The sequence below is a fragment of the Oncorhynchus mykiss genome, chromosome 18 (assembly GCF_013265735.2).
Source record: "Oncorhynchus mykiss isolate Arlee chromosome 18, USDA_OmykA_1.1, whole genome shotgun sequence".
NCBI lineage: Eukaryota > Metazoa > Chordata > Actinopteri > Salmoniformes > Salmonidae > Oncorhynchus > Oncorhynchus mykiss.
In genome coordinates, this window is record NC_048582.1 from 56,338,695 (window position 1) to 56,362,170 (window position 23,476).

Here is a 23,476-nt window from a genome sequence, read left to right on the forward strand (position 1 = left end):
TAGAGAGAAGGCATAAAGCAATCACAGGTGTTGGTCAGGAGAGCTAAGACATCAATGGGTAAATGGTGATGAATGGGCAGAGCGGGTCAGTTAGGTACATACAGGACCTGAGTTTGAGGCTGGGGCCGACAGGTAAACAAAATGAGGTACCCTGTTATTGAAACAGTCCAGGGGGCATCAGCTGTGTAGCTGAGTGATCATAGGGTCAAAAGAGCAGCAATAGGTGAGTCAGGGTGATGTTCGGTAGTCACCACTACACTACATATCCCTTAATATCCCTTGATCTTCAAGAACATGTCTTGGAAATGCAGATTAGCTAAATTGTTTTACCTGAGCATAACCCAAAAACTAAGGACTTATTAGCCTGCTCTGTTGTTTATGATTTTATTGTCATGGATGACTGATTGGGCTCATTGCTTCAGGTTGAAAAATAAGTGCTGCTCTCATGGAATGGTATGCTTTGAGCACTACCGAAAAGTGCTATTTGCATGTGAAAAATGTCTGCCATATGCCTCTGTTGTTGGTGACACTGATATCTCGAAGCTGTTGAAGTCTATCAAAGGTTTGGGAGTTTGAGCATGTGTTCATTAAGCCTTTGGAATAAAAAAAATGTATCAGAACAAATTAGATTGAGCAATAAAATCCCCTCTTGTGGTCTTCTTAAATTAAACTTGTTTTTGACAGTAGGGAGCACAACACCAAGGAGGAGTTTAGAAAGGAGGTACTCCCTCAAACTTTTATTCCGTAGCAATGTGCAGGAGCACATTTTTCACTGGCTGTCCACAGTTTGTTTTCAAATTGAACCTTTATTTAACTAGGCAAGTCAGTTAAGAACAAATTCTTATTTACAATGACGGCCTACCCCGGCCAAACCCGTACGACTCTGGGCCAATTGTGCACCACCCTATGGGACTCCCAATGTGATGCTGCCTGGATTCGAACCAGGGACTGCAGTGACACCTCTTGCACTGAGATGCAGTGCCTTAGACCGCTGTGCCACTCGAGAGCAAAAACAATGGTTGATAGGCAGCTTTAACTTCTTCAATTCAATACATGTATTCTGTTACTCCCCAACCTTGTACATAGACTAGTTATACAACTACATTCATCCGTTACAATGTAGACCAGCTATAATGTGCTATAAACATTATAGAACTAACGCTCAGAGGTAATAGGGGAGCAGTCATTGCCTTATTATGACATGGCCTGATAATGATGTGAATCAGCCTGGAAATGATGTGAATCAGCCTGACATTGATGTGAATCAGTCTGATAATGATGTCTCATAGCCTCATAACGATGTCTCATAGCCTTATAATGGTGTGACATAGCCTGATAATGATGTCTCATAGCCTCATAATGATGTCTCATAGCCTCATAATGATGTGACATAGCCTAATAATGATGTCACATAGCCTCATAACGATGTGTCATAGCCTGATAATGATGTGTCATAGACTGATAATGATGTATCATAGCCTGATAATGATGTATCATAGCCTGATAATGATGTCTCATAGCCTGATAATGATGTCTCATAGCCTGATAATGATGTCTCATAGCCTGATAATGATGTGTCATAGCCTTAGTATTACAGTATATCTTCTCTGTCTGTCTATCACTGCCTTTCTCTTAGTCTCTTAGTCTCTTAGTCTCTTAGTCTCTTAGTCTCTGTCTCTGTCTCTGTCTCTCTCTCTCTCTCTCTCTCTCTCTCTCTCTCTCTCTCTCTCTCTCTCTCTCTCTCTCTCTCTCTCTCTCTCTCTCTCGCTCTCTCTCTCTCTCTCTCTCTCTCTCTCTCTCTCTCTCTCTCTCTCTCTATACACAAATATAGACCTGTACCCACGCAAATACACACACACGGGCACGCATGCACTCTCTCTCTCTCTCTCTCTCTCCCTCTCTCTCTTTCATATATCAGCTGTGTTCCAAAGAGATGTTGAGAGGAGACAGGGAAGGAAGCTATCCAAAGTCAGTAGGACCTTGTTGAAAGTCTCCTGCTGAGAATCAACATGCTGATTCTCCATTGGAACCTCAGATTCCTACAGTGAGAGAACAGCTATGGTCTAGACGCCTGTGGTAGGGCAGTTTGTAGGACATACACTGAGTATACTAGAGATGTAAGATCCTGACACAAATATAGACCTGTATCCACGCAAATACACACGTGCACTCACACACAGCCACACACACACAGAGAGTAATATCCACTCTCTCTGGGATTTCTTGGTAATCTTGTGGTCTGCATCTGTTAGGGGTGATGACATTGGCCAAGTGTGTGTTCGCGCGCGTGCATATGTGAGTACCCTGCAGCTGTGGGGGGGTGGTGACCTTGGCCAGGAAGCCAAGGCCCAGATGCTGAAGTAGCCTCATAGCGACAGATGTTAAGGGAGGGGAGAGGCTGAGGGGGAGGCGGAGGGGTGTGTTGAGGTCCCTGTACTGGGCCTTGTCCTCACTGTGAAGACATCTGGTCCCAACAGCCCATCCTCCTCTCCAATGACCAATGAGTGAGTGAGTGAGTGAGTGAGTGAGTGAGTGAGTGAGTGAGTGAGTGAGTGAGTGAGTGAGTGTGTGTGTGTGTGTGTGTGTGTGTGTGTGTGTGTGTGTGTGTGTGTGTGTGTGTGTGTGTGTGTGTGTGTGTGTGTGTGTGTGTGTGTGTGTGTGTGTGTGTGTGATTAAGATGCAGGAGGGCAGATGCCAAGGCCTGTCCTTCCTCTGGTCATCCCTCATCTACCCTTGTAGTGATTGTCTTCACTATGGTTCTGTTGAACACTTGATATTCTGCAGTACCTTTTCTCAAGTATTGCTCTGTCTTGAATACTCAGGGCAGCAAACTTTTGTCAGTCCTCTCTTCTACAACACAATGTTTTACTTTTGTGGCTCAAAATGGCTTCCTAGCAACACACATATGTGAACCCACTACACATTGGTATTGTTTCTAGAGTTATCATGAGTATAAAGATGTACTGTGGGTGCTGGTGTATAAATAAAACATTTATACAAAATATAATTACTACCATCCACAGATGTTAGGCGTTAGATCTCTCTCCTCAGTCTTTTGCAAGGGAGCCTACTGTTGATGCAGACACCGTCAATATGTGATGTGTCCGTGCTAAAGACTGAGGCAGACAGTGTGGGAGTACCCTGTTGTCAGTCATAATGGAGCTAGTGTTAGCATACGGCTAGTCTGTCTGACTGGTGATTGATGGCTGAATGCTAGAAAATGCTGCTACGCCACGTGGTATCAGAGTAATGAGCTCTGAGGGACTTGTGATGTAGATGACACCTGTTATGTGAGTGAGCTGAAACAAAGAGTTGTCTTCCACGATTCCTCTGGCCAGGCTGCCTAGATACACGCTTCCTCTGGCCGCGCTGCCTAGATACACTTCCTCTGGCCGCGCTGCCTAGATACACGCTTCCTCTGGCCGGGCTGCCTAGATACACGCTTCCTCTGGCCGGGCTGCCTAGATACATGCTTCCTCTGGCCACGCTGCCTAGATACACGCTACCTCTGGCCACGCTGCCTAGATACACGCTTCCTCTGGCCAAGCTGCCTAGATACACGCTTCCTCTGGCCAGGCTGCTAGATACACGCTTCCTCTGGCCACGCTGCCTAAATACACGCTTCCTCTGGCCATGCTGCCTAGATACACGCTTCCTCTGGCCATGCTGCCTAGATACACGCTTCCTCTGGTCATGCTGCCTAGATACACACTTCCTCTGGCCGGGCTGCCTAGATACACGCTTGCACTACATATCCTTATGAGGCATGGTCAAAAGTAGTGCACTATATAGAGAATAGGGTGTCATTTAGGAAGCAACCCTAGGCAGTATCCTCACGTTTTACAAGGGACCAACTTTTTCACAGGGGACCAGTGTAACAGTATCCTCCACCACCAGGGGGAGACTCCCCTTCATTAACAGATGGGCCTCAAAGGGAAGCTTGAATTATGCATGGCCATAATATAACCACTGATAGGCACCCTTCCTCGCCTACCTCCCCAGAGATGGCTTCTAATCTTTGGGTAGCTAAAACAGAAAGGGCTACATTTCCTTTTCTTTCCTGGAGGACCAGGTATTTCTGTATTCAGATTATGAGATGCTAAAAGTGTGGCTTTCCTGTATGTGAGTGCATCGCTACACTAGTCCACAGGTTTCTTCCTACATTGCCACAGACCATCTTTGCACTGGAAGAATTGCCTTTCCTGATTGTCTGCATTAAGGCAATGATTAGTTTAATGGTTTTGTAATGCTTGGCTGAAATAGAGAGTTGCCTCATCAGGTCATAGACTGGACTGAACTGGACACTCCTAAAATCCAATCATTCGTCCTCAGTAGGATAAAACATATTGAGACGTATATAGTGCATGGAACTAGTCCAGAGGATTCAATTAGAGCAGAGCAATCGAATCACTGACCACTGCTGCTCGCTAGTGGAGCGTGCATGGATGAATCAATTAGAGCTAATCGATTCTCCAATCAATTCCCTCATGGAGTCGTGGAGAGTCATCTTCAGTAATGCTATATACGCACCACTGAACTTTGCTTAGCCAATCACAGGCCGTTTTACTCAGTGCGATTGGCTTGGGCTCCAGTGAATTGATGGTTTAGGAGTTAGTCGAAAATGAATGGGCTGCTTGTTTAGACTTTGAGGACAGCTGTTTGTGTTTACGTTAGGATAGCAGGGAGTTTGTGGGAGTGTAGAAGATGTTGGTTAATTAAGTAAAACAACATAAAATAGAAGTAGGATATCTCTCTTTCTCTATCTCTCTTCCTTCCTTCTCTCTCGCTCTCTCTCTCAAACCAATTTTCATTGTAAGGGCTTTATTGGCATGCCAAAGCAAGTGAAATAGATACTGAACAAAAGGGAAACAAACAGTAAAAAATGAACAGTAAACATTACACTCTAGAAGATTACAGACACTACACATGTCATACAGTGTTGTAGTGATGTGCAAATAGTGAAATTACAAAAGGGAAAATAAATAAACATGAATATGGGTATTTACAATGGTGTTTGTTCTTTACTGGTTACTCTTTTCTTGTGATAACAGGTCACACATCTTGCTTCTGGGGTGGGCACACTGGTATTTCACCCAGTAGTTATGGGAGTTTATCAAAATTGTGATTTGCTTTTGAATTCTTTGTGGGTCTGTGTAATCTGAGGGAAATAAGTGTATCTAATATGGTCATACATTTGGCAGGAGGTTAGGAAGTGCAGCTCAGTTTCCACCTCATTTTGTGGGTAGTGTGCACATAGCCTGACTTCTCTTGAGAGCCAGGTCTGCCTACGGCGGCCTTTCTCAATAGCAAGGCTATGCTCACTGAGTCTGTACATAATCAAGGCTTTCCTTAAGTTTGGGTCAGTCAAAGTGGTCAGGTATTCTGCCACTGTGTACTCTCTGTTTAGGGCCAAATAGCATTCTAGTTTGCTCAGTTTTTTTGTTAATTCTTTCCAATGTGCCAAGTAATTATCTTTTTGTTTTCTCATGATTTGATTGAGTCTAATTGTGTTGCTGTCCTGTGGCTATGTTCGGTCTGTTTGTGTTTGTGAACAGAGCCCCAGGACCAGCTTGCTTAGCAGACTCTTCTCCATGTTCATATCTCTGTAGGTGATGGCTTTGGAAGGTTTGGGAATCGTTTCCTTTTAGGTGGCTGTAGAATTTAACAGCTCTTTTCTGGATTTTGAACATTAGCGGGTATCGGCCTAATTTTGCTCTGCATGCATTATTTGGTCTCTCTCTCTCTCTCTCCACTTTCTCTCTCTCTCTCTCCTCTGTCCTCTCACTGTCTGTCCTCAGTGAAGACAGCTTCTCCCTTCCTTTGTCTTGTTTTTTCTCTTCCTTTGTCCGTCTGTTTACCTCTCCTTCCATCCTTCACTCATTCCCCTCAAACAGTGAACAGTTTCTCTCTTCTTTTTCCCCCTCTCCTCTTTTGTTTCTTGCAGGGCACATCAGATCCTCAGTGTGTTGTCTGGGACTATGGGAACCCGTAAGTCATTTTTACTCTGTCTCCAGAAGCTCGCACGCACACGCAGACACACATGCTCTTGGTTATGTGTGATGTGTGATGTGCGATGTGCGATGTGCGATGTGCGATGTGCGATGTGCGATGTGCGATGTGCGGTGTGCGATGTGCGGTGTGCGGTGTGCGGTGTGCGGTGTGCGGTGTGCGATGTGCGGTGTGCGGTGTGCGATGTGCGGTGTGCGGTGTGCGGTGTGCGATGTGTGTGATGTGTGATGTGTGATATGTGGTGTGTGATGTGTGATGTGTGGTTTCTTCACTTAATTAATAGAGTGAACACATTTGAATGAAGAGCCACAGTGTTAATTGAATATTTCAATTAAACACGTAATTATTTCTATGCTCAACTGCTCAAAGGCAGTTACTTTATGTTGTTTGTCTTTATTTAAAGACCCAGTGCAGTCAAAAACGGTATTTTGCTGTGTTTTATATATATTTCCACATCATGAGGCTGGAATAAATACTGTGACATTTTGAAAATGATTGTTTTGAATTAAAATGGTCAAAAATGGTCTTCTTCTATTTTTGTGTATTTTTGACCTTTTGAATTGAAAACAATCACAGTAAAAATTGTTACCCAGAAATGATTTGATATTGAGATAAGAACAGCTGCATTGAACCTTTAACACAGACCTACTATGAAATGAGTGGACAAGTGGATAGTTTTGATTATCGATATCCACAGCTCAGGTGACCATTGACCAATGAGAGCACAGCTCAGGCGAACACTGACCAATGAGATTAAAGTGTGATGTAGGACAGAAATGACCAATCAATAGGTGATATGTAGGACGGTGACTAGAGATTCCACCTGCTAGGTTCATTTATGATTAGTATTATTAGTATTATTCTTCAAAGGGAGATTATTTCCACAGCTCACCAAAGGCTTTGGAGTTCTAATTTAACTTTAAATTACACATCCTACATTTTAAATCATCAAATATCAACATTTTCAAAATATAACATTCACAAACTGTCTCCCAAGAGAGTTATCACAGCACGACTCAAGACAACTTAATCCCATAAATGTTTTACATGGTAACTAAATCCCTATATAAGTACGAGGGAATACATTGAGATTGCCAATCACCAAAGCCGCTAGCGCTGGCTCAATTATTGTGTAATCGTGTTACTGACAATTCTGGATAATAACTGTGAACAAAAAATAATAATCACCATACTCGTCTTTATACATTCATTTTAGGAGAAGGGGGATTCAACTTTATATTCAAGTAGATCAAGTTTAGCCAATAGCAGTTTAAAAAAATGTTGGGGTAAAGTTGCTAATCATTTTACTAGCACGGCACAGTCGGGAGGATAAGATTAATGTCCAAATGTTCCAAGCGAGGGCTGTCACCAAAGCTGTGTTCCATTCATTAGGTATGTCATAGCACCTTTTCTAAATATGTTATGATGCTTCACAAGCAAAACCAAACAAACAAATAAACACAATTATGACAATAGCCGTGGTCATTTGCATAACAATTAATCGTTATCCACAGCCCTAAAAGTGGCGGTTTCCATCTTGGAAACAATCAGCTCTGCAAAAACAATTAAACACCATCCAGATTAGCGTTCCAATCACATTAACCTCCCCATCGTTAACATAGGAGTCAGCCAGTCTGATTACCAAGCAGGGAGATACAGAGATCGCTATCACACAGCAATAAAACCAAAAACCCTGTAGCCATATACTGTAGTCATGTCTGTTTGAGAAAGATTAGGCAATACACACACACACACACACATGCATGTGCATGCTCTCCTAGTAGGTACTCGAGGAAGATGAGTATAGTAGTACTTTTATCTCTTATCCAGAGGAAATTGTGTGTGTGCATGTGCGTGCGTCTGCGTATGTCCTAGTGTGTGTATAACCCAGGGAGACAGGGAGACAGAGAGAGAGGGAGACAGAGAGACAGAGAGATAGACAGACAGGGAGATGGGCATTGAGCCAGACAGGGAGTTAGGGAGATGGACAGAGAGACAGGCAGACAGGAAGACAGGGAGACAGACAGTGAGGCAGACAGGGAGGCAGGCAGACATAGAGACAGGGAGTCAGACAGGGAGGCAGGGAGCCAGGGAGACAGACAGGGAGACAAGCAGCCAGGGAGACAAGCAGCCAGGGAGACAGACAGGCAGACAGAGAGATAGACAAGGAGACAGGCAGACAGAGAGACAGACAGGGAGACAGGCAGACAGGGAGACAGACTGGGAGACAGGGAGACAGCCAGGGAGACAGGCAGACGGAGACAGACAGGGAGACAGACAGTGAGACAGACATGGAGGCAGGGAGCCAGGGAGACAGACAGCCAGGGAGACAGACATGGAGACAGACAGGGAGACAGACAGAAAGACAGACAGGGAGACAGACAGGGGGACAGACAGCCAGGGAGACAGGGAGACAGGCAGCCAGGGAGACAGCAGACAGAGAGACAGGGAGACAGACAGGGAGACAGACAGGGAGCCAGGGAGACAGACAGGGAGACAGACAGGGAGACAGACAGGAAGACAGACAGGGAGACAGACAGGGGGACAGACAGCCAGGGAGACAGGGAGACAGACAGCCAGGGAGACAGCAGACAGAGAGACAGGGAGACAGACAGGGAGACAGACAGGGAGACAGACAGGGAGACAGACAGGAAGACAGACAGGGAGACAGACAGGGGGACAGACAGCCAGGGAGACAGGGAGACAGGCAGCCAGGGAGACAGCAGACAGAGAGACAGGGAGACAGACAGGGAGACAGACAGGGAGACAGAAAGGGAGACAGATACAATAATATGCTGCAGTAAAAAGCTTTGTTTGTTTACAGAAGTTTTTCACCTCTCACAAACCCCCCTGTCACAAGACGGACCTACAGGCCTTCAGCTGAGAGAAACAGAACGAACAGACAGCTAGAGGGGAGTGGAGGATATAGGTAGCCACAGAGAGGGAAGGATAATCTTTTCTCTGTGTCCATTTTTTTTGCCTTTAGTAAAGTCACATATGATTTTACTTCACTTAGGAACATTTAACTATATTGTATATACTGTACATGGCTTGTAAAATTTGAAACTGACCTCCTATAGAGATGAATGCTGTGTGTGTGAGTGTGTGTGAGTGTGTCTGTGTGTGTGTGTGTGTGTGTGTGTGTGTGTGTGTGTGTGTGTGTGTGTGTGTGCGTGTGCGTGCGTATGCGTGCCTGTGTGTGTGTGTGTGTGTATGTGTGTGTGTGTCAGTCCCTAAAACAGACACTCAGTTAGGGATTAAGGACTGCATCGGGACACAAATCTCTTGAGCCGAACATCATCCACTGCTTGTGTGTGTGTGTTTGTATTTGTGTGTATGTGTGTGTTTGTCAGTTTGTGTGGAGAGTAATAGCCACATTTTGATGGGCTCTGCTAACAGGCTAAGTTGGCCCACAGTTTCTGTTCACAGTTCAGTTTTGTTCTGTTATTTTTATTTTTTTACAGGCCCATATGTCCGTACCATCTGGTGTGCCCACGTCCACACGCTCTCTCTCTCTCTCTCTCTCTCTCTCTCTCCTTTCTCTCTCTCTCTCTCTCTCTCTCTCCTTTCTCTCTCTCTCTCTCCCTCTCTCTTTATCATTATTTCTCTCTTTCTCATTCTCTCTTTCTCTCTCTCTCTCTCTCTCTCTCTCTCTCTCTCTCTCTCTCTCTCTCTCTCTATCTCTATCTCTCTCCATCTCTCTCTGTCTCTCTCTCTTGCAGTGCATGCTGGGAGTTTTTTGGAGTTTGAGTGTTTGGTGTTGAGGGCTTTGATTATTTTCTTTACATGTTATTTTCTATGGTGGAGGGTTAATGCAATATTTGTTTTAGCGGTATCCACAGTTTTTCCAAAGTTAGTGTGTTCCTGAGAATGGAGTTAAGGTGGAGGAGGTTCTGCTCGCGGTCGGTGAACAGGTATGAGCTGAATTTATACATTCTGCTTCTAGAATGAACAAAGCTGTGGTTGTGTTCATGAAAAGGGCTAATTTGGTTGGTAGGCTAATTGCTAGCGGAATATTTGTAAGGGGTGTGTTGGTGCCAATTTCACCTCTTTCTACCCCTTCGACAAGAGTGGTAGTTGCAAATTTGCCTCCGTTTCTTACGGATGATCAAATCAGGAAAGAACTGAGTCGTTTTGGTAAGTTTGCTAGCCGTTTTCGTGTACTGTCAGCAGGCTTTCAGGCAGATGCCGTTAAGCACATTGTTTCATTCCGGAGGCAGGTGTTTATGTTTCTGAACAACAATGAACAACAACTAAATGTGAATTTTAAAGTGAGGCACGAGGAGGGGCTCTATGCAGGTTTTGCCAGCACAGATAGTCTACTGTGTTTTGAGTATGGGGATTTGGGGCATAAGAGCTTTGCGTGCCCACATAAAGCCCGTAGACAAGGTGAGGGTACTGAAGCGCCAGTGAGGGAAATCGAGGTCAAAGTGCAGGGGGTAAGGAGATGCATACAGCAGAAGCTGGGCCTAGTCATGCCAGGGAAGGTGGTGTAGATGAGGCTGGGCCTAGTCAGGCTATGGAGGGTGGTGTAGATGATGCTGGGTCTAGTCAGGCTAGAGATGCTGGGATAGCTGAGGCTGGGCCTAGTTATGGTATGGAGGGTGGTGTAGATGATTATGGGCCTAGTCATGCTATGGAGGGTGGTGTAGATGATGCTGGGTCTATTCAGGTTATTCTAGTGGATGAGGAGAGTATAGTGGGGAAGTGTAAGAGACTAGGGGGGAGGAGGAGGGTGTCAAGCGGAAAAGGAAAAAGGGTGTGGACAAAGGCACCATGGAAATTTTGCCTTTTACTGTGGGTGATGCCCTGACCAGAGAGAATGGCAGGTGGTCAGGGTGGGAGATAGAGATGAGGAAAGTGAGTCTGAGGAAGAGGATGAGGGGTTATTTTTTTCAGACTCCTCTTCAATGGGCCCGGAGCTGACAGCCAGTGAAACAGAGGGGTCTAAGTACACGTTGAGAGAATTGACAAAGTTCCTGAATGACAAAAAGGCTTTTTTTCTGATCCTAGAAAGTTTGTAAGATCAGCACAACATGCTATGAAAAATGAGGGGCATGGTGTCCTCTCACCCAGGAAACGGTTTAGGTTGAAGAAGTGGGTCACAACAGTGCGTAAAGGTTTACCTTCAGACACAGTTTAGATATATATTTTCTTTCTGACACTGGGTCTTTTTGAGCTTTGCTATTGGTCACTTTCTCTGCAGGCTTTTCTCCCACCTCTTATGGAGACTCTTTGGGTAGGCTCGCTCAATATACAGTGGTGCAAAAAAGTATATTGTCAGCCACCAATTGTGCAAGTTCTCCCACTTAAAAAGATTAGAGAGGCATGTAATATTCATCATCGGTACACTTCAACTATAATAGACAAAATGAGAAAAAAAAATCTTTGGTCTTGGCCATAGTGGAGTTTGGAGTGTGACTGTTTTGAGGTTGTGGACAGGTGTATTTTACACTGATAACAAGTTCAAACAGCTGCCATTAATACAGGTAACGAGTGGAGGACAGAGGAGCCTCTTAAAGAAGAAGTTACAGGTCTGTGAGAGCCAGAAATCTTGCTTGTTTGTAGGTGACCAAATGCTTATTTTCCACCATCATTTGGATTTTGTTTCTCCTTTTGTCTGTCATAGTTGAAGTGTACCTATGATGAAAATTACAGGCCTCTCTCATCTTTTTAAGTGGGAGAATTTGCACAATTGGTGGCTGACTAAATACTTTTTTGCCCCACTGTAAATGGCGCCAGAGATGGGAAAGAGAAGTGTGCTGGGTGGATATGTAAAACAAAACAAAAAGTACAGGTGTTGTTTCTGCATGAGACGCATAGTGATGTGTTGAATGAAGTCGATTGGGGGATCTGGTGGAAAGGGGCAAGTGTGTTGAGCCATGGGACAAATCTTAGTGCAGGGGTAGCAGTTATTTTTGCACCGGGGATGTCTGTGTGTTGATCCATGGAACAAATCTTAGTGCAGGAGTGGCAGTCCTTTAGCACCGGGTCTGTCTGTGTGTTGATCCATGGGACAGATCTTAGTGCAGGAGAGACAGTCCTTTTTGCACCGGGGCTGTCTGTGTGTTGATCCATGGGACAGATCTTAGTGCAGGAGTGGCAGTCCTTTTTGCACCGGGGCTGTCTGTGTGTTGATCCATGGGACAGATCTTAGTGCAGGAGTGGCAGTCCGTTTTGCACCGGGACTGTCTGTGTGTTGATCCATGGGACAGATCTTAGTGCAGGAGTGGCAGTCCTTTTTGCACCGGGGCTGTCTGTAAAACATTGCTCCTCAAAGGAGGTGTGTAAAGGTAGGCTGCTTGTTGTTAAAGCAGAAATTAACAACATGGGTTTTGTCTTTATAAATGTGTATGCGCCATGGGACAGATCTTAGTGCAGGAGTGGCAGTCCTTTTTGCACCGGGGCTGTCTGTAAAACATTGCTCCTCAAAGGAGGTGTGTAAAGGTAGGCTGCTTGTTGTTAAAGCAGAAATTAACAACATGGGTTTTGTCTTTATAAATGTGTATGCGCCTAACACAGGGAGAGAAGCTGAGGTCCAACCAAGCTGACTCCACATTTTTATTTATTTTTTTATTTTACCTTTATTTAACCAGGCAAGTCAGTTAAGAACAAATTCTTATTTTCAATGACGGCCTGGGAACAGTGGGTTAACTGCCTGTTCAGGGGCAGAACGACAGATTTGTACCTTGTCAGCTCGGGGGTTTGAACTCACAACCTTCCGGTTACTAGTCCAACGCTCTAACCACTAGGCTACCCTGCCACCTGCCACATGCCAAGACTGCTTCCATCACGTGGACTGGGACATGTTTCGTATTGCGTCAGACAACAACATTGACGAATACGCTGATTCGGTGTGCGAGTTCATTAGAACGTGCGTTGAAGACGTCGTTCCCATTGCAACGATTAAAACATTCCGTAACCAGAAACCGTGGATTGATGGCAGCATTCGCGTGAAACTGAAAGCGCGAACCACTGCTTTTAATCAGGGCAAGGTGTCTGGTAACATGACCGAATACAAACAGTGCAGCTATTCCCTCCGCAAGGCTATCAAACAAGCTAAGCGTCAGTACAGAGACAAAGTAGAATCTCAATTCAACGGCTCAGACACAAGAGGCATGTGGCAGGGTCTACAGTCAATCACGGACTGCAGGAAGAAATCCAGCCCAGTCACGGACCAGGATGTCCTGCTCCCAGGCAGACTAAATAACTTTTTTGCCCGCTTTGAGGACAATACAGTGCCACTGACACGGCCTGCAACGAAAACATGCGGTCTCTCCTTCACTGCAGCCGAGGTGAGTAAGACATTTAAACGTGTTAACCCTCGCAAGGCTGCAGGCCCAGACGGCATCCCCAGCCGCGCCCTCAGAGCATGCGCAGACCAGCTGGCCGGTGTGTTTACGGACATCTTCAATCAATCCCTATACCAGTCTGCTGTTCCCACATGCTTCAAGAGGGCCACCATTGTTCCTGTTCCCAAGAAAGCTAAGGTAACTGAGCTAAATGACTACCGCCCCGTAGCACTCACTTCCGTCATCATGAAGTGCTTTGAGAGACTAGTCAAGGACCATATCACCTCCACCCTACCTGACACCCTAGACCCACTCCAATTTGCTTACCGCCCAAATAGGTCCACAGACGATGCAATCTCAACCACACTGCACACTGCCCTAACCCATCTGGACAAGAGGAATACCTATGTGAGAATGCTGTTCATTGACTACAGCTCGGCATTCAACACCATAGTACCCTCCAAGCTCGTCATCAAGCTCAAGACCCTGGGTCTCGACCCCGCCCTGTGCAACTGGGTACTGGACTTCCTGACGGGCCGCCCCCAGGTGGTGAGGGTAGGCAACAACATCTCCTCCCCGCTGATCCTCAACACTGGGGCCCCACAAGGGTGCGTTCTGAGCCCTCTCCTGTACTCCCTGTTCACCCACGACTGCATGGCCACGCACGCCTCCAACTCAATCATCAAGTTTGCGGACGACACAACAGTGGTAGGCTTGATTACCAACAACGACGAGACGGCCTACAGGGAGGAGGTGAGGGCCCTCGGAGTGTGGTGTCAGGAAAATAACCTCACACTCAACGTCAACAAAACTAAGGAGATGATTGTGGACTTCAGGAAACAGCAGAGGGAACACCCCCCTATCCACATCGATGGAACAGTAGTGGAGAGGGTAGCAAGTTGTAAGTTCCTCGGCATACACATCACAGACAAACTGAATTGGTCCACTCACACAGACAGCATTGTGAAGAAGACGCAGCAGCGCCTCTTCAACCTCAGGAGGCTGAAGAAATTTGGCTTGTCACCAAAAGCACTCACAAACTTCTACAGATGCACAATCGAGAGCATCCTGGCGGGCTGTATCACCGCCTGGTACGGCAACTGCTCCACCCTCAACCGTAAGGCTCTCCGGAGGGTAGTGAGGTCTGCACAACGCATCACCGGGGGCAAACTACCTGCCCTCCAGGACACCTACACCACCCGATGTCACAGGAAGGCCATAAAGATCATCAAGGACATCAACCACCCGAGCCACTGCCTGTTCACCCCGCTATCATCCAGAAGGCGAGGTCAGTACAGGTGCATCAAAGCTGGGACCGAGAGACTGAAAAACAGCTTCTATCTCAAGGCCATCAGACTGTTAAACAGCCACCACTAACATTGAGTGGCTGCTGCCAACACACTGACACTGACTCAACTCCAGCCACTTTAATAATGGGAATTGATGGGAAATGATGTAAATATATCACTAGCCACTTTAAACAATGCTACCTTATATAATGTTACTTACCCTACATATAGAGTACGTATATACTGTACTCTATATCATCGACTGTATCCTTATGTAATACATGTATCACTAGCCACTTTAACTATGCCACTTTGTTTACATACTCATCTCATTTGTACATACTGTACTCGATACCATCTACTGTATCTTGCCTATGCTGCTCTGTACCATCACTCATTCATATATCCTTATGGACATATTCTTTATCCCCTTACACTGTGTACAAGACAGTAGTTTTGGAATTGTTAGTTAGATTACTTGTTGGTTATTACTGCATTGTCGGAACTAGAAGCACAAGCATTTCGCTACACTCGCATTAACATCTGCTAACCATGTGTATGTGACAAATAAAATTTGATTTGATTTGATTTGATTTGAGAAAGAGGGGTTCTATTTGGGAGTCTTAGACAGGAACTCTCACAGGTAGCGCCTGAGGAGACGCTGGTGGTCAGAGGGGACAGGAACTCTCACAGGTAGCGCCTGAGGAGACGCTGGTGGTCGGAGGGGACAGGAACTCTCACAGATAGCGCCTGAGGAGACGCTGGTGGTCGGAGGGGACTGGAACTCTCACAGGTAGCGCCTGAGGAGACGCTGGTGGTCGGAGTGGACTGGAACTCTCACAGGTAGTGCCTGAGGATACGCTGGTGGTCGGAGGGGACTGGAACTCTCACAGGTAGCGCCTGAGGAGACGCTGGTGGTCGGAGTGGACTGGAACTCTCACAGGTAGTGCCTGAGGATACGCTGGTGGTCGGAGGGAACTGGAACTGTACAATGGATTTGAGAAAAGACAGAAATGGGGAAGAGCCTCATTCAGTGTCAGTGGGAGTGTTAAGGGACATCATTAATCAGTTCAACCTAGTTGATGTTTGGAGAACTAAACATCCAAACACAAAACAGTATACACGAGTGAAGGTTTTTAGGGCTAGGGTGAGTGCAGCCCGACTTGATCGGTTTTACATGTCTAGGAATCGGAGCAATAGGCTGCTGGGCGCTGAGGAGAGCTGGCGGATTAGGGTTGGACCGGCAGCTGTTCCTCATGAAGCTGGAGAGGCTGAATACAGCAAGTCTCTCAGATTTTTACTCTGCAATGCTGAGGGCCTGGCAGCTGCTAAGGCCCATACGAGAAGGGGGTGTGGAGCCTGGGCTATGGGTGTGGGAGGAGCCTATCTTCCACAACCCAGCCATACCTTTGAGATCGGTTCAGTCAGCCACCCTGCAGAGGCAACTGATGGCAGGGGGTTTACAAAGGCTGGGTGACCTGAGACTGGTGGGAGAGGAGGGGTGGAAAACTCCAGAAGTCTTGGCACAACAAACAGGAATAACGTCTCTTAGGCTGCTGGAGAGATTCCTGGAGGAGGTCCAGGAGGCACTGTCTGAGGCGGTAAGGGGGATGTTGGAGCGGCCAAAGGGAGAGGGGCCACCAATGTTTCCGCCACTGCAGGTGATGGCAGAGACTGGAGACTGGCAAGTGGGTCTGGAGGACTTGTTAGATTTTAACACTCCGAGCCTGGGGGAGTTTGAGGATGTGGGAGGTAAAGCCCTCTACAACCTCTGTGTTAAGGTTAGGAACATTAGGAGCCTAACAGGAGTGAAGGAACATCAGTGGCAGGGGGTATGTGGGGCGGAGAGTATGGTGGGTTTTAGGTGGAGGGGGCTCTACAAACCCCCAGTACCAAAGAGGTCAGGGGAGGGTTCTTCATGGAGCCCTGGCCACTAACAGTTGGTTGGCACAGGTTGAACCGGGAATCGGGCAGGGATGTCTTTTCTGTAAAATGAAAGAAACTGTGATTCATGTGTTTTCTGTGTGCACCAGGTTAATGCTTTTAATGTCTCTGTTGGAATGTCTATGTGAGAGGTTGGGGGTGGTTTTTACTGTTGGGATGTTCATAATGGGATACAGGTATTCGAGTAAGGAGAAAGCCAAATGTGTTTTGTTGAACTTTCTGTTTGCTCAGGCAAAGTTAGCTATTTGGCTAACAAGGAGGAACAGGGTCAAAGGTGGGGGGATAATAGACTCTTTACTATTGTTTAATGGGATGGTCTCTGCGCGCCTCAGGGTTGATTTTGAGTTCTATAAAATGATAAAATGTATAGAGATGTTTGAGGAGATATGGTGCGTTGGGGGGGCTGTCTGTATAGCTGGGGAAGATGTTTTGGATATACAGTTGTAGGAGTGCGTATTCTGATGTTGGTTTGTATAATGTGGTAGATAGAAAGTTGAGTATGCAGTACAGGATATATTATTTATTTTTAAGGGCGGGTGAGTTTTAAATTAAATGAGATTGTTTAAGTGAAGAAAGACAAAAAGTCAAAAAATCTCTCTCTCTCTCTCCTCTCTCCTCTCTCCTCTCTCCTCTCTCTCAATTCAATTTAATTCAATTGACTTTATTGACATGGCAAGTTCATTATTACTTACATTGTCAAAGTATACATATCGAAAAATGTAAAAATCTAAGTATATTTATATATAAATAAATGGTGGGACCAACAGCAATAATAATAGTAGTAGTGGACATGGGATTACCATCAACAACAACTACAACAACAATATTAATGAGAACAACAATACATTAAAGCAATGGTAGTAGACCAGTGTCAACATGACTGAGAAGACACATGACATGGTATGAAAGACAAAACAAAACAAGATGGGAAATATTATCGACATGCACTTTTCACTGGCCGTCCCTCAGGTTGTGGCAGGAGGACACATATTTGGCTGCCAAAACTGCACATTTTGGCTTTTCACCCAATAAATATTAGATTTTTTCTTCATCTTTTATAGTTTCAAATTCTTTGTATTGAATTATAATTTTGGGAAATAAATATTATCTTAGGTCTGAGTATTTGTCACAGTGTAATAGGAAATGCAGCTCTGTCTCTACCTCTCCCCTGGAGCAGAGTGAGCACAGCCTGTCCTCTCTGGGCAGCCAGGTTTGTCTGTGACGACCGGTCTCTATAGCCAGACTGTGCTTACTGAGTCTGTACCTAGTCAATGTTTTCCTCAGTTTTCTATCAGTCACAGTGGTCAGATAGTCTGCCACCATGTACTGTCTGTTTAGAGACAAATAGCATTGAAGTTTACTTAGATTTTTTGTGGTGTCTTTCCAATAGGTGATATATTTGTATTTTTGTTTTGTGATGATTTTGTTGGGCTAGATGTTCTGATTGATGTCTTGAGGCTCTATGGGGTTGGTGAACTGAGCCTCAGAACCAGCTGGCTGAGGGGACTCTTCTCTTGTTGCATCTCTTGACATTGTAGAGCTGTGTGATGGAATGTTTTGGGGTCACTTGTTTTTAGATGGTTGTAAAATGTGATGGCTCTTTGTTCTATTCGAATGAGGAGGGGGTATTGGCCCAATTCTGCTCTACATGCATTATTTGGAGTTTTTCTTTGCACTTGCAAAAGAGTCTTGCAAAACTCTGCATGCAGTATTTCGATTGGATGTTTTTCCCATTTGGTCAATTCATTATTAGAGATTGGACCCCATACTTCACTGCCATATAGAGCAATTGGTTCTATAACTGATTGAACATTTTTGAGCCCGATTCTAATTGGAATTTCGATTTTGATGTTGCTTTTAATGGCATAGAATGCTCTTCTTGCTTTGTCTCTCAGCTCATTCACAGCCATGTGAAAGCTAACTGTGTTGCTGATATTTAGTCCTAGATATGTGTAGTTTTTTTGTGTGTTCTAATAGAACTGTGTCCAAATAGAATTTATATTTGTCATCCTTATTTCCGGACCTTTTTTGGAATATCATTATATTTGTTTTTTTAGGTTAACGGTCAGAGCCCAGGTCTGACAGAACCTGTGAAGATGATCTAGGTGCTGCTGTAACCCCTCTTTAGTGGGAGACAGCAGCACCAGGTCATCTGCGTACAGCAGACACTTGATTTCAGTGTTGTGTAGGGTGATACCAGGTGTTGCCGATTCTTCTAATGTTTTTGCCAATTCATTAATATAGATGTTAAATAGTGTTGGACTTATTGGGCAGCCCTGTTTCACTCTCGGTCCCTGAGAGAAGAAGTCTGTTTGCTTGTTGCCAATTTTAACTGCACATTTGTTTTTAGTGTACATTGATTTAATAAAATCATAAGTTTTCTCTCCAATACCACTTTCTATTAGTCTATAAAAAAGACCTTCATGCCAAATTGAATCAAATGCTTTCTTGAAATCTACAAAACACGAGTAGATTTTGCCTTTGTTTTGGTTTACTTGTTTATCAATTAGAGTGTGGAGGGTGTAAATGTGGTCTGTTGTACGATAATTTTTGAGAAATCCAATCTGGCTTCTGCTCAGGACATTGTGTTCATCAAGGAAATGATGTAGTCTGCTATTTATGATACTGCAGAGAATTTTTGCCAAGTTGCTGTTAACGCAAATTCATCTGTAATTATTTGGGGCAAATGGTGTGATCAATCCCTGGTTCCAAATATCGGGGAAAATACCTGCAGTGAGGATAACGTTGAAGAGTTTGAGTATAGCCAATTTGAATTTGTGGTCTGTATATTTGATGTTTTCATTTAAAATACCATCAGCACCACAGGCCATTTTGGGTTGGAGAGTGCATAGTTTTTCCAATAATTCTTCTTCTGTAATTGGTGTATCCACAGGATTCTGATAGTCTTTGACTGCTGATTCAAGGATTTGTCATTTTTCTTGTATATCTTTTTGTTCTGGGCTCTTTGTTATATTGCTGTAGAGGTTTGCATAGTGATTTCTCCACATATCCCCATTTTGGATAGCCAATTCCTCATGATGAGTTTTGTTTAATTTATTCCAATTCTCCCAGAAGTGGTTTGATTCTATGGTTTCCTCAATTCCATCCAGCTGATTTCCAATGTGCTGTTCCTTTTTTGTTCTTAGGGTGTGTTTGTATTGCTTCAGTGTTTCCCCATATTGAAGGTGTATATTTTTGTTGTCTGGTGTCTCTGTGTTTTTGATTAGATATATTTCTCAATGACTTTCTTAGATTTTTGCAATCATTATCAAACCACTTTTCATTATCTGTTATTTCTGGTTTGCTCTTATGCTTCTTTAAATTAGCCAAGGAGGCTAATTTGTCAAATATAAAGTTTATGTTACAAACAGCCAAATTTACACCTTCATTGCTGTAGGAGAATGTTAAGGACAAAAAGTTGTCCAGGAGAGATTGTATTTTTTGGCTACTAATTGCTTTTTGGTAGATGTCTGTACTGTTTGCACTCCATCTATAGGCCTGTTTTGTACCATGTTATTTGTTGGGCCGTGATGCTTCATGGTTGGGTTCTGCTCTTCTCAGATATACTGTGATTTTACTGTGGTCTGAGAGAGGTGTTAGTGGGCTGACTGTGAAGGCTCTGAGAGACTCTGGGTTTAGGTCGGTGAGGAAGTAGTCTACAGTGCTGCTGCCAAGGGATGAGCTGTAGGTTTACCTACCAAAAGAGTCCCCTCTCAGCCTACCATTGACTATGTACAGACCCAGTGTTCCATAGAGCTTCACGAGCTGTACTCCGTTTTTGTTTTTCACTTTGTCATAGTTGTTTCTGTGGGGGTATGTGGGGAGGGAAAGGTTGTTGCTTCTTGGTCGGTGTTTATCCCCATGACTGTTAATAGTGTCTTGTTCTTCTGCTGTTCTAGCATTCAGGTCTCCACAGACCAGTACGTTGCCTTGGGCCTGAAAGTGACTCATTTCCCCCTCTAGAATGGAGAAACTCTCTTCATTGAAGTAGGGTGACTCTGAAGGGGGAATGTATGTGGCACAGAGGATGACGTTTTTATCTGTCAAGATAGTCTGCTTGTTGATTTTTAACCATATAAAGTATTCTCCTGTTTTGATCAATTCGATTTAATGAATTAGTTCAGATTTATACCATATTAGCATTCCCCCTGAGTCTCTGCCCTGTTTGATTCCTTTTAATTTAGTGGATGGTATGATTATCTCCCAATAACCTAGTGGACAGCCAGTGGAAACATCACCTCTGCACCATGTTTCCTGTAGTACTACAATATCAACAACATCAATTTCTTTCAGGAAGTCTGGGTTTCTGCTCTTTAGTCCAAAAGCAGAGGACTTCAATCCTTGTAAATTCCAACATCCAACGTAAAAAGATTTCATCACCTTTTTTTTTCTTTACCTTCAAAATGAGACAAACACTCACAATCCAACAAGAACTATTAAAATAGGATTTTTCAATTAAAGTAAACTCTTATTATGCAAATGTAATTTGTTTATAATTTCAGATAGAATTTGTGTCATGCCACTTGGGTGGGTGTAGTGTGAGGATGGTGGAGTTCTTGTGCTCATCTTTTCATGACCCTCGGCCTATCACATGTGAGCATAGTAGACTCAGCATTTGTTTAATATCACTAATTTGGTTGGTGGGGGCTGGGCCAGTTGCTCCTCTCACAGCCTGTGCGTAGCTCTGCCTGCTGGGCTGTGGCTCCTCCAAGTGTGGGTCTGCGGTGGGGGCAGGGGGGTGGGAGGCCTCGTCTGGGTGGCTCTGAAGCTGGGCTGGGGTGATCTGTGCTGCACTGGCTGTGGTGGGCATTGAGGTTGGTGGTGCTGTGGTCGTGGCTGGGGGTTCCAGAGTGCTGGTCCGGGGTGTCTTCTCGGTGATCTTGGCGGGGTCGAGATTGCTCCCCTGTTCCTGGGTGGAGAGGTCGGACTGGGGTTTAAAGCAGCGTCCTTGAGAGTCTTGGCAAGGATGGGGACTGTCTCCCTGTACAAGTGAACATGGTCATAGAGACAGTCCAGATCGAGGGTAGGATGGTGGGCTAGGTATACATTGGGTCGCAGGGCACAGTCCCAGGATAGGCTGGCATTTATTCTTTGGATTGTGGCAGGGTGGAAGTCCTTCCTCTGTAGAAGGGTTGACACCACGATCCTTGAGTTGGGAAAGATTGCGGCCTTCTCAATCACTCCCCGTAGTGAAGTCACCACCCTCTCTTGCTGAGCACGTAGGACGTTGCTTCCGGTAATAATGATTATGTGGCTTGGCGACCCGAGATGGGCCTTATCAAGCAGCTCCATGGCACTCTGCGTTGTTGGGCACCACACCTTTCTCGTTTTGTGTCTAGGAAAAAGTTTATTCTCCAGAACAAACTTCCCATTTGAGTCCATCAACAGGACAATGTCAGCCAGTGTTTCTTCTGGACTGGAGGGGGCAGAGGGGGGGCTGGTGGGTGTTGGAGCTGGGGTGTGGCGGGTCTGTGCCGATGCCGCTGTCAGTGGGAGGCTGGGCTCCTTTGCTGTGTGAGGGCAGGTCATAGAGTGGTGATCTAGCTGCTCCTGCAGCCTGTCCTCTGTTCTCTTTCTCTCCTGCAGCTCCTCTCTTAGTGTGGTCAGATCGTCATTACTGTTCTGCCTGTCTTTTTGGAGCTCTCTCACCTCCTTTGTTAGATCAGCCAGCTCTCTCTTGAGTCCGTCTCTCTCTTGCTGAACCTTTTTCAGCTGTTTTGCAAGGCTGCTGTTCTGCTCTATCCTTCATCTTGGTTAGGAGCTCCTCTAAGGTGTGGATGTCTGGATGCTGTTTGCTCACGCCCTCCCTCAGCAGGACCACCTCCCCCTCCAGTTTGGTGAACTCATCCCTCATGGCAGCCATGGTGGTGAGGAGGGCCTGAGCCTGCTCTGCACTGAGGGGGTCACTCTCCTCCTGGGGCGTGTCCTCCACTATGGTGGGAAGAGGTGCTGGATGTGCCTTTTTGGGTGGGGAGAGTAGGGGTGAGGGTGGTGCTGGTTTGTCTTGTGGGAGGGCATGTCACTGGTGGTGTCCTTCTCTCTCTCTGCTCTCTCCTTAATATTCTGAAAGTATGTTTCAAACAGCCTAATGTTACCTTGCACCATGACAGTCCCAGTCTTGTAGAGGTTGATTGTTATCATGGTGTTATCAGGGTGCTGTCAGGGTGACACACTTTAATTTTCAGCTTCCACCCATTACAGATTCCCTCTTTCTTTATGGATGGGTAGTGAGAGCAGACTGCTGAGTGCCATGCATTTGGCTGGTCAGTGAGGAAGATGAGATTACTCACGTCACCGTATTTGTAGAGGTCTGCAAAAAGGGTTTCTGGCCTCCCCTTTAGTAGTTTCTGTTTAAAAGCTTTCCTCATTGTGTCATTTCTGGCCTCTTTAGGGTAGAGAATGGATTCTGCGCTGAGGGGGAGTGGGGACATGGTGCTTGTGGGCTCTGCTACTATTGCTGCTGCGCAGCTGCTAGAATCAAAACTTCTTAACTTGAGGCGCAAAGTTACTTTTTTTCTATTCTGAATGAATAGAGTTGTTGTTCATCACTTCTTGTCTGGAATTCTTTTTTGATTCGAGTGTTCATCTCATTCTAAAAACAAAGAAATATGATATATATCAGGAGCTCATGTTGAGCATGACTCTCTCTCTCTCTCCCTCTCTCTCTCTCTCCTCTCTCCCTTTTCTCTGTCTCTCTCTCTCTCTCTCTCTCTCTCTCTCTCTCCCTCTCTCTCTCTCTCCTCTCTCCCTTTTCTCTCTCTCTCTCTCTCTCTCTCTCTCTCTCTCTCTCTCTCTCTCTATCCCTCTCTCTCTATCCCTCACTTTCTCTGTAAATCATATTTATGGATCTGTGTCAAACTTTATGTGATTGGGTTCAGGTGGGTTGAGGTCTCTATCTTGGTTCAGGTAGGGTGATCAAAGCCTGAGTGGTTAACAGGATAG

The 23,476-nt window shown here is 45.2% G+C and overlaps 1 protein-coding gene across 1 annotated transcript in view; it reads left to right on the forward strand.

Moving 5' to 3' along the window:
* LOC110496862 (adhesion G protein-coupled receptor B2) overlaps positions 1-23,476 on the forward strand; it is a 472,722-nt gene that overhangs the window by 309,825 nt on the left and 139,421 nt on the right. The window contains exon 16 of the mRNA XM_036953306.1: positions 5,945-5,988. Coding sequence (XP_036809201.1) covers positions 5,945-5,988 — 44 coding nt within the window. The remainder of the gene's footprint in view (positions 1-5,944; positions 5,989-23,476) is intronic.